Genomic DNA, 12,073 nt, shown 5'->3' on the forward strand with positions numbered 1-12,073 from the left:
CATTCCTTTCCCCTCTCTCTCTCCTTCCCCCCCAAGTCCTAGTCCAACATGGAAAAGGGGGGAGTCCTACTCCCGGTGGGAGTAGGACTCCTCCTGGCGCGCCCCTTGCCTGGCCGCACCTCCTCCCCCTTGCTCCTTTATATACGGGGGCAGGGGGCACCCCATAGACACAACAATTGATCATTGATCTCTTAGCCGTGTGCGGTGCCCCCCTCCACCATAATCCTCGATAATATTGTACCGGTGCTTAGGCGAAGCCCTGCGACGGTAGAACATCAAGATCGTCACCACGCCGTCGTGCTGACGGAACTCTTCCCCGACATTCTGCTGGATCGGAGTCCGGGGGTCGTCATCGAGCTGAACGTGTGCTAGAACTCGGAGGTGCCGTAATTTCGGTGCTTGATCGGTCGGGCCGTGAAGACGTACGACTACATCAATCGCGTTGTGCTAACGCTTCCGCTTTCGGTCTACGAGGGTACGTGGACAACACTCTCCCCTCTCGTTGCTATGCATCACCATGATCTTGCGTGTGTGTAGGATTTTTTTTGAAATTACTACGTTCCCCAACAACAACCAATTTCCATCTTCTCCTGCCCTCCTTTCATCCTATGACCCCCCGCCATCGCCGCTGCCACCCCGTTCCCGGCCGCGTCGCCTTCCATCAAGGCCGTCCGAACCACGACCACACCATACCATAGTTGGCCCATGCCCGTGTTTCGGAAGAACTTTTTGCCAGCGTTTGTGGTTCCTTGTTGCCGGTGGGAGAGAAGCTACAGCCGCCAGCGCCGCCCGTTGACCCTAATAACTTCCGACAGACACTGCATTGCCGCAGGGTGCCCACCCACCAACGCCAACCTTGCTTTGCTGCCTGCGAGGGGAGCTCGAGGTGCTCTTTCGGATGAGGAAGAGCTTATGGTGGCTGCATTGGTCATCCATGACCACATTTGTAGGAAGCGGCCTCATTTCAGGGGATCTATCCCGGGTATGCTCCGGCCTTGAACCACAATAGGAGAGAGGCCACACCTTCTCTATATCGATTACTTTGAGAATACCGCACTCTTAAAACCACATCAATTTCGTCGCCAATTCCGAATGAGGAGACATGTGTTCAATCGTATTCGACAGGGAGTGGTAGGATATGATCATACTTTGAGTGCAAAGAGGATGCCCTTGGCAAGCTTGGCTTCTCTTCTTACCAGAAATGCACTACGGCTATTCACATGCTTGCATACGGAATTCCCGGTGATCTTGTGGATGAGTATGTGAATATGAGGGAGTCCACATGTCTCCTCTCAATGTATAGTTTCTACAAAGCCGTGGTGGCAGTGTTCGACCCTGAGTACCTGAGAGAGCCAACTGCCGCTGATACAGAGAGGTTGTTGGCGATCAATGCCAATAGGGGCTTTTCGGGCATGCTTGATAGTATAGATTATATGCACTGAAAGTGAAAGAACTGTCCATTTGCTTGGCACGGGCAGTACAAGGGGCATGTGAAAGGTGTCACTGTCATACTTGAAGCGGTGGCTTCACGGGATCTGTGGATATGACATTCTTTCTTCGGCATGGTTGGTTCTCACAATGATATCAATGTGATTTAGCGTTCTCTAGTGTTTGCAAGGCTTGCAAAAGGCCACTCCCCAGAGGTCAAATTTGAGATCAATGGCCACTGTTGCAACAAGGGATATTACCCAGCTGATGGTATCTATCCTCAGTGGTCAACTCTTGTGAAGACCATACCCAATCCGCAAGGAGAGAAGAGACATAGATTTACCTAAATGCAGAAGAGTGCTAGAAAGGATGTGGAGCGTGCATTTGGTGTGTTTCAATCTCGATGGGGTATTGTTCGAAACCTGGCATTGACATGGAGCACTTAGAAGCTTTGGATGGTGATGACTACTTGTGTGATCATGCACAACATGATCGTGATGGATGAGCGTGGGGATAGCAACAACGACCAAGGCGGTTTGATTGTGGTTTTATTTCAATCGGGTTGTAAGACTATTTGATATTGTTTTTATTTTGGTTAGGTTCTAAGACTATTTTGGATGTGGAACTAATTGCTGTGTTTGATTTGAACTATTTGCTATGCTTGATTTTAGTATAAAGGGCCTCCAGCGGACAAGATGTAGCCGAAATTCGACCGTGCGTCATCTAGAAATTCAGGCAGACACCACCCCATTGCCAACCCCAAACAGACGAAATCCAAACAAAACAGACGCTAGTTTAGGGGCATGCATTGGAGTTGCCCTTATGATTTTTTGTTTTGTTTTTATTTTCTATTTTAACACATAGTAAACCATATTTCAATATAGAGTGAACAATACTATAACATATGGTGAATATTTTATGAATAGACACTAAACATTTTTCTGGTATAAGTTGAACATTTTTTAATATATGCCGAATAATTTTATATACGATGAACTTTTTTATTAGACACACCGTACAGTTTCAATACAAACATTTATTTAATATACATAGAATATTATTTAATATACAATGAACTTTTCTAGTTATACAATGAATATTTTTTAATACACACTGAACATTGTTTCAAATATACGATGATTTTTTTAACATAAATTGAACTTTACACAAACATATAGTGAACAATTTTTCTGAAAAAATGTTCACAAATTTTAAAAGTGTTTGCAAGTTCAAAAAATGTATCATGAGTTCACAAAATATTTTTAAATTTGAAACTATTTCATAAAATCAAAAAAATGTTCACAAAATCTTCAGAAAATGATCAAGAATTTTAATAATGTTCATAAATTTGAAGAAAATGTTTCTGTGGTTGAAAAATGCTCATGAATTCAAAAAGTATACGTGTGTATAAAAAATGTTTGTTAATTTGAAAATTCTTGATGAATTTGATAAATGTTCGCATATTTGAAAAACAAAAAAAAAGAAAAACTGAAAAAACCAAATATGGGTCATTTTGTGGGCACGAAAGTTATGATAAACATAATTAAATGGGTTATCATAACTTTCCTATTTTGAAGATGGAATCTTCCTCCTGGAGGTTAATAGAATTCTCGGAGCTAGTGGGTACTTTGCTTGGGCAACACATGCAGCTTATAAGAATGAAGAGGCCCTGCAAGAGGCATGGAAAGATATTGCTCCTTGTACCATGTGGTAATTGTTTATTTAGGGCTATAATATACTCAATGTATTGATCATTGAAAGGATGAGTTTTGTGTTGGTATCCTTTTCACATATTATTACGTAAAAACTACTTTGAGGAGAACACATCGATTCATGGTGTATTCCACTTAATCAGTTTTGTACAGGCCAGAGAACTGAGCAGATGTTTCGGTTGGCTGAATGGTTTGTTAGGTTCTGTGTAATTACTAGATCAATGATATTTTGAATCGGAACTAGGCATGTCTTTGTTTCATCCCAGTTGCGAGCTCACACTCGACTAGGCTCATAGTTTGTTATTGTTATAGTTGCAAGTCCATCCTCGACTCGTAAATGGTATCGTAGTTTTTTGTAGTTATCCTAGTTGCAAGTCCTCCCTTGACTCACAACTGGGCTCGTAATTTGTTTCATCCCGGTTGTTAGTCTACCCATTGAATCGCAGCCTCACCCCTAGTTTCGTAGTTGTCCTAGTTGCAAGTCTAACCTCAACTCACAGCTGGGCCCACCGTTTTGTTGTTGTCCTAGTTTCATGTCCAGCCTCTGACTCACAACTAAGCCCGTAGTTTTTGTTTTCATACTGATTGCAAGTCCATGCTCAACTCGCAACTAGGATCGTAGTTTTGTGTAGTTGTGCTAGTTGCAAGTCCACCCTCAACTCTCAAATAGGCATATAGTTTGTTTTTCACCCCACAAGTCCACACTCGACTCACAACTAAGAGTGTAGTTTTTTTGCATCCCAGTTGCAAGTCCGCCCTTGACTAGCAACTAGGCTCATAGTGTCCCAGTTGTAAGTCCACCCTTGACTCACAACCGGTCGCGTAGTTTTGTGTAGTTTTCCTAGTTGAAAGTCCACCCTCAACTTGCAACTAGGCCCATAGTTTGTTTTCATCCCGGTTGCCAGTCCACCCCTTGACTCGCAACTAGGATATAGTTTATTCTTCATCCCAGTTGCAAGTCTATCCTTGACTCGCAACTAGGCTCATAGTGGTTCCAGTTGCAAGTCCCCCGTCAACTTGCAGCTGGACTCAATCTAGGCCCAACATTTTATTTTGGCCTCAGTTGCAAGTTCACCTTTGACTCGCAACCTCTATTGTTTTCCACCGACTGCAATTGTAAGCCTTCAAGAGGTTGGTTCTGGCCCGTCCTTTTTTTGTCCCAGTTGCAAGTTCACCCACGGCTCATAACTCGACTCGAAATTTTTCTGTCCCAGTTCCAAGTCCACCATCAACTCACAATTGGGCCCAAAGTTTTCTTTGTCCTAGTTGCAAGCCTACCATCAACTCACAACTGGGCTCAATCTAGGCCTGGCCTTTTATTTCTGCCTCAGTTGCAAGTCCACCTTCAACTAGCAACTGGGCCCGAAGTATTTTTTTCCGCCTAGTCAACCAGAAATATATATCTTTCTACTTGATTAAATCACTTGCTAGTTATTTTGCTCCTTTTCAATTCTAAACATAATATACATATGTATGGTTTTTGGTTCTCTCCAAGAAAAACAAAAACCTTAAAATACATATTGGACTGGATAACAAAACAATATGCAAATTTTATTTCTCCTTTGATCTGTATCACTAATTTTTTATTTTTCTATTTTGCAATCCTAAACATTTGAATTTGTTGTGGCCATAAAATGTATATTTTATTTGAGACATATTTTGAATTTGCAAATATTTTTTGAATACCTGAATTTATTTTGAATTTGCCATCATTTCTGGAATTTATGAACATTATTTCGAATTCATGAACATTATTTCGAATTCATGAACTTTTTTTCGAATACGTGAACATTTTTCGTATATGTGAACACTTTTTGAATTCACTACTAACATGTTTTGAATTCATGATTTTTTTCTTCAAATTCATTATTGTTTTAAATCCATGGATTTTTTTTCAAATACATGAACATTTTTATGATTTTTTATTTTATATTTCCCTTCTATATTTTTACTTATTTTTAGAAATGTTTGACACATTTAAAAAAAATTCAGATGGTATTGGTAAAAGGTTCACCGTAAAATATTTAAAAAATTCACAGTATATGGAAAAAAGTTCAATGTATATTGAAAAAGTTCATCATATATATTATCTTGTTCAATGTATATTTGGAAAAAATGTTCAGCTATATTTAAGACATTCTTCAGTGTGCATTTGAAAAAAAATGTTCACCATATATGAAAAAATTGTTCAATGTGTTTTTGAAAAATGTTCAACATACATTAGAACAATGTTTATAATACAGAAAAGTACAAACAGGAAAGAATCTGAAAGAAAACCAGAAAAAAACCAAACCTAAAAGAGAAAAAAATACAAAAAAAATCATACTACAAATGTGTAGTAGATTGAGCGAGCGTGGGAGGGGCTGGGCCTGGCCCATTAGAATGTTCGTTAGAGTTCACAGTAAGCGTTGTATAGCAGCGTTCATAAAAGAAGACAAGGTCCGATGAATAGCAGTGTTCACAGTAAGTGCTGATGTCATATTTAGATGTGAGGTACTCCCTCTGTTCCGAATTACTTGTCGCTGGTATGAATGTATTTAGATGTATTTTAGTTCTGGATACATCCATTTCCGCGACAAGTAATTTGGAACGAAGGGAGTATCATCTTACATTTAGATGAGATAGTCAGACCCTTTTAGGAGGCGAACCCTATTTGACGCTCGCGTGCGTCCATCTGCTCCGCTTTCGCTGAAGAGCACGAGCGGGCAGTGCAAACGGGCCGGCCCATTTCGTGCGTTGAAGCAGGGCCAGGCAAACGGTTTTGGGAACCTTCTAGAGAGTTCCCTGGACCGATTTTTTCATGTTTTTTTTTCTTTTACTGGTTTTCTGTTTTTCTTGTTTTCTTCTGTTCCTGTTTTCTATTTAATTTATTTTTTCTTTCATTTTCTTTTATGTTTTTCGTTTTTATATTCATTCTATGTTTTAAGAAATGTTCGAAATTCCAAATTTTGTTCATGATTTCAAAACTTGTCCACAATAGTAAAAAAGGTTTTTATAAAAAAATCACAATTGTTCAGCGTATATTACAAAAATGTACAATGTATATATAAAAATTGTTCAACATATATCACAAAAATGTTCAATTTCTATTTCAATATTGTTCGGCTTATATCACAAAAGTGTTCAATGTGTAGTTAAAAAAATGTTCAGTGTATATTTACAAAAAATATTTTATGTATATTTAACAAAATATTAAGCGTATATCACAAAAATATTCAATGTGTATTTCAAAATTGTTCAGCATGTATCCAAAAATGTTCTTTGTCTATTTAAAAATTGAACGTTGTATATTTACAAAAAAGTTCAATGGTTGAATTTTTTTGTATTTTTTCTGGATCTGTCACGGCATTGAGTTTAAATAAAATTGCGCGATCAACTAACCAGAAATGCTTAGTAGCTCAACTGGTAAAGAACGGTTACACCTGGTTGCCAGGTTTCCAGTTCGATTCCTCGGTATGGCCTCTCGCTACAACGCCATCGAATGGGCCGGCCCATTCAGTTCGCGCCTGCGCGAAAGCTCGTCCTTTTGACGCTAACGAGCGTCAGCTAGCCGTTCCCCTTTTAGGAACCATGCTCCACCACATTTATGTACATTTTGATTATTCGAACGGGCCAAATTATTAGTGGGCCCGCTCACTGAGCGATCCATGTTTACAAATCCTTGCGGAGGTATATGTTGGGCCCACTTCTCGCTGCGAACGAACTTAGACTTGCTTGCCGTCCTCTGCCTTTCATGAGACCCCTGTATGACGCCCGCGAGCGTCAGGTTGTTGAGCCTTCTCTAAAGAGAACCACGAACGGGCCGGCCCAGTTGGAGCTAGCGGAATCCAGGCGTGTGAAAAAACTTCGCCAGAAAATTGTTGCACGACTCAAACTCGCGATCTCCCGCTAGCCAACAAACCTGACGTGTTCTAGTGTTAGATTTGCGGCGCCCGACTTTAAGGACCAATTTGCATTGGCTGACAAGTAAAACTACCATGTACAACGGCAGATCCATTTATTTTTTTCAAACTTTTCAACATTTTTTGGAAAAAAAATGAACAATTTCCTTCAAAAATTAATAACGCATGAAAATCCTGAACAGATTTAGAGATTTGATCAAACTTTTAAAAACATCAACATTTATTGAAAGCATGAACAAAAAATTCGAAATTTCAAATGATGAACCATTTTTAAATATACATTGCACATTTTGTGATATGCGCTGAACAGTTTTTAAATACAGACTGAACATTTTTTGATATACGCTGAACAAATATTTAAATACACATTGAACATTTTTGAGATATACGTTGTACGCTGAGCAATGTTTAAATATACATTGAACATTTTTGTGAATATATGTTGAACAATTTGAAAAAAACGCAACGAACATTTTCTGAAATATACGAGGAACATTTTCATATATAAATATGCAATGAAGTGTGTATAATACACGGAAAAGAAACAAAAAGACGGAAAAAAGAAGAAAGAAGAAAGAGAAACAGAAAAAAAGAAATGAAAGAAACAGGAAAAAGAAGAAAAAAGCATCACCACCCTTGGCGGGCCCAAATGGGGCATCGGGTCCTTTTGACGCCTGCGGGCGTGAAATAGGATCTGCCGCCTTTCACTGTCGGTGATGCTGATTCCGGTGTTCCGTTGCGGTATTGTGGACCTTGCAGTGCTGGTCTGTCTGACTGTCTCCGTCGAGCCCAGATGAGACGCAGACCAGCCTGATGCATGCACGGAAGCACCGATTTACTTGCCTCTGCAGTCTGCACCTTACAATAATGATGGACCCCACCAGCTGCATTTCCCTATTTCGTCTCAAGAACTTCCTGTTGGATGGCCAGGCAGAGGCAGGCCAGCCATTTGTTTTGATACAGCAGTAGCATGGTTACGGAGACAGTTACGTTATGGTGCCCTGTGCGCTTGTCTCCCAGGAGGCTATTGCCTGCCAGGAAATGTCTCCAAAATAGTTCCAAGATTTCCAAGAATGAAATGTCTGCTCCTACCCTTACTTTTTTGGTCAACGTAAGTCGCAGAAAAAAGGAATGTAAAAGTAGTATAGTCTGTAGCAAATATTGCGCAGCAGGTATTTGGCGGAGGCAGGGGGGTGCCAGCAGGGGCCCCGGCCCAGGCCAACAAGCAGAATTTTCCACTACACAAGTGATTACCTGCTGCTAATTCTGTGTATTATCATGGTTTTCTTGGCTTTAGCCCTCCCAACAAGACTTAACATCAAGTTGGCCCCCCTATTAAGTTTTCCTGCCTCCGCCACTGTATTTAGCCAGCTCGACAAGACCATCAAGCATTTGGGCAGCCGCTGTACGGATAAGGGCACATGGGCAGCAGATAGGGCGGTCCGTCGGGGTAGACACAGCATGTGCTACGTGGTAGACTGGTACTAGCTGACTATGGCAATCGATTTAAAAGCCTTAGATTTGCCGGAACCAGCTGTCACAACCAAATTATATGATCATGATGATGCTGGCGTGGATCTGCACATGGACAAGCGAAACCTTTTCCGCGGCCAGCAGAACGATCAAGCTCCGTCCAGGTAGCGCCCCGTGTACTTTGGAAACCAAAAAACCCGATCCATGCCGTACTATGTCCTGCACGGCCACTCACGGACCCGTTCAACCCGCGGCACAGTTCGCCCTCGCCCCTCCCGGGTTCCGGCAACGTCGCCGTCAACCGGCGGTGAAAGAGAGAGGGCGACCCGGAGCCCGACATAGACGAAGCAGAATAATCGATCACCGGCGACGCGGCACGGCGGACGCGAGCCGAGTCCACTGCCCTGCCCACCACTGCCGGCTGCCGTCCCCGCGGCGGAGAACGAGTCCGGAGTCCGGACTCCTCCGTGCCCGACACAGACCGCCCGGGAACAAAACGAGCGCACTACAAACCCTGCCCACGCGGCCGTAGAAAATCCACCCCCGTTCCCGCACAGGCCAGACCTGGCTGATTGACTTTTCGGTCCCGGCTGAGCGAGCTCACACACCCACACACGCTCCGCACCCCGTCTGCCTCACATGTGGAACCGCCCCCACCCCCTCTCACACTCCCGTCCCGGTGCCCTCTCCCCACTCCTCCGCGTCCTCCCCCGCGCCGTCGCTGGGCCGCCGCCGCCGTCCGAGCACGACCGGATCCGGGTGGCGCCGCCTCCGCGGATGGACGCCACCTCGCCGTCGGGGCGCCCCACCACGCCTCGGCGGCAGCTGCAGCTGCAGGGCCCGCGCCCGCCGCGGCTCAGCGTGCGCCCCGAGTCTCACGCCATCAAGAAGCCGTCCGGGGCGCCGCCGCAGGCCCAGGGGCAGGGCCACGCCCGGCGGGAGGAGAAGCAGCAAGGCCAGCCGCCGCGGGAGCCGGTGATCATCTACGACGCGTCGCCCAAGATCATCCACACCAAGCCCAGCGAGTTCATGGCGCTCGTGCAGCGTCTCACCGGCCCCGGCTCTGGCGCGCTCCCCTCCGAGGCCCAGACCCAGGACTACCAGATGGACGAGGCCGTGCCGGGGCAGTCCTTCCTGCCGCCGGAGCTTCTCCTCTCGCCGTCCGCCGCGATGTCCCCGGCCGCGAGGCTGGCTACCATCGAGCGGTCCGTCCGGCCGATGCCCGCGCCGACGCCGGATTACGTCGACTTCAATAACTACAGATTCGACGACGGCGGCCTCGCGGCGGTTCTCGGCGCGGGTAGGCCAGGGCCCGGCATCCTCTCCCCTTTGCCGTCGTCCCTGCCGCCAGCCGCGGCGTCCGTGCTGTTCTCGCCGCTGCCGTTCGACCCGAACGGCCTCAGCTGGCTGAACGAGCTGAGCCCCATCCTCCGAGCGGCGTCCACCGGCGCCGGCTCCTCAGGCAGCGGCAGCGGCGGCGGCGGGACTAGCAACGGCGGCGCTTACCGGCAACCACAATCCTACTACTCCGACCCCTTCGTCCCGAGCCCCCGCAACCTCCTTGCCACGCCCACCGTGCCGTCGCCGCGAACCTTCGCGGAGCTCATGAGCAACCTGCCAGATCTCTAGGCCGCCGCCTCCGTCAAAGACGGCACCAGCGGCCGAAATTTCTCTTTTTCTTTTCTTTTTTGCTTCTCCATTTTTGGGGGGTTAGGCGCAGCCCGGTGTGGTGGGCCCCCGTAGTGATGACAGGTTAATTAGCGAAAAATTATCCTCTGGGTTTTATTAATTCTTGCTGGGCAACCACTTGCCCACTAGGCAGCGAGGAAAGGGGGAGGAAGGGGAGGAGAAAGCAATGCCTAAAGTCAGCAGTGGTAGCCGAGGAAATGATTGTTTGATAATGCACCATGACTTTATTCTTTTACCCTGGTGAATTACTCCACTGATGATGCGTTCTTGATTAGGTCATGCTGACTTTTGTACTATTACTCTTGACAACTGTAGAATAAAGTGGCGATCCGATGTTCATCGGGATGATAGGGGAAGAAAACTCTGTTTGGGTGTGGTACGGATATAGAAAGCACTTGCAGTGCATGCAGCGTTGTGAGGGGGAGGCTTCGCTGCGTCGCTCGCACGTGCTCTGGCCAAACAGGGGGGAGGAATGTGGAGCTGGATCTGCTTGTGGAGTGTACCACGCGCGCTCTCGTGTATCGCGATCATGCATTGCATGCCGCCCAATCGATTCCGTTGCTCAGGTTCGTGCCAACCGCCGACGTCGAGCTCCATTTGATTTGAGCATACCACACGGACCCACCCCAACTGTCCGGTCATGGTGCATGCACCAGGGAATTCTTTGGGTGTTCTCCATTTTTGGATTAGTTCTAGGGTCTATCTATGAAATATGAATGCGCTTCTAGAGTAAACTTAACCGGTTTGTTAATTACAGTAATATGAGGGCATGTATAATGATGGCATATGGATACATATGTCCCATGACAAAAAGTAATTTGAGGTATTTACATTAATTTTTTCTTTCCAATACAAGCTATCACTAGTAGGCCTCATTAAAAAAAATAAAAAATAAAGACTGTAGTACACATGCATCTCTACTTTTCATTCCAACCTTTTCAGCCTTTGTCATCGGACCACATTTTTTCTCTTCAAGCACCCGTCTCCCGGAGAGGATCCCGCTTCCCTATCCGAACCTATTTTACGTCATATCCGATCCTACATGGCATGCGGGGCATCACCTTGAAGCTATGCATTGTACATGCCCTAATCAGCGCAGTTGAGATATATATGTAGTTGAAAACATCAGCTCCGAAAATACACTTCAAGCATGCGATTTACTCCTACATTTGAAAAGAATGCAGTTGAGACACCATTGTCATTTGCACCATTCTTAACTGCATCATTGACTTTTTTAGGTGCATTTTCTCTTCTCAAATACACACAATGTGTGTACTTTCTCCGTCTAGGTGTATAAGTTGTCTTACGAAAACAAAATGTTCCAAAACACTTAGGGGTGGGACATTAATTGTCACCTCGTTTCTTGTTTCTTGACATAAATAAAGAAATCAACCAATAAAATATATGAAGCATGTATGCTTTCAATCAGGAGCAAATCTATGTGTAAGTTGTGGGATCGGCTGACCCCACAGCTTTTTTAAAAAACAACCTATAATCACTGTTCATTAATGTTCATTGTGAAGAAAAAATCAAAAAAAATACCATTGACCCCACGGATTATTTTGGCTAGCACCGCCGCTGATTTCAATGGCTTGAGACTATCAAACACAACATGCATGCAATACTGTTAATTAGCTAATAAATATTAAGTTCTCTGATTTTTCCCTTCGCTTTTGGTCGCGGTGCACAACTTAAGATGACTTAGGCTATTCATAGTGGGAGTAACTTAGGTAGTAACATAACGCATTCCAAGAAAATTTTGCTTACGTAGCATGTAGTTAATGAGGAGAGAGGTGTTTAGGCTGGTCATAGTGGGAGTAATATAGGTAGTAACATAGATGCCACATAAGCAAAAATGATGAGGTGACA

General features: G+C 44.6%; 1 protein-coding gene across 1 annotated transcript; it reads left to right on the forward strand.

Annotated features, from left to right (window-relative positions):
• The first annotated feature begins 8,939 nt into the window (after nucleotides 1–8,939).
• Nucleotides 8,940–10,439, forward strand: LOC125538195 (uncharacterized). The gene has a single exon (XM_048701475.2). The coding sequence runs from the start codon at nucleotides 9,155–9,157 to the stop codon at nucleotides 10,142–10,144; it is 990 nt and encodes a 329-aa protein (XP_048557432.1). The 5' UTR covers nucleotides 8,940–9,154; the 3' UTR covers nucleotides 10,145–10,439.
• The last annotated feature ends 1,634 nt before the right edge of the window (nucleotides 10,440–12,073 follow it).

The sequence above is a fragment of the Triticum urartu genome, chromosome 2A (genome assembly GCF_056163025.1).
Source record: "Triticum urartu cultivar PI428250 chromosome 2A, HENAU_Tu73, whole genome shotgun sequence".
Taxonomy (NCBI): Eukaryota; Viridiplantae; Streptophyta; class Magnoliopsida; order Poales; family Poaceae; genus Triticum; species Triticum urartu.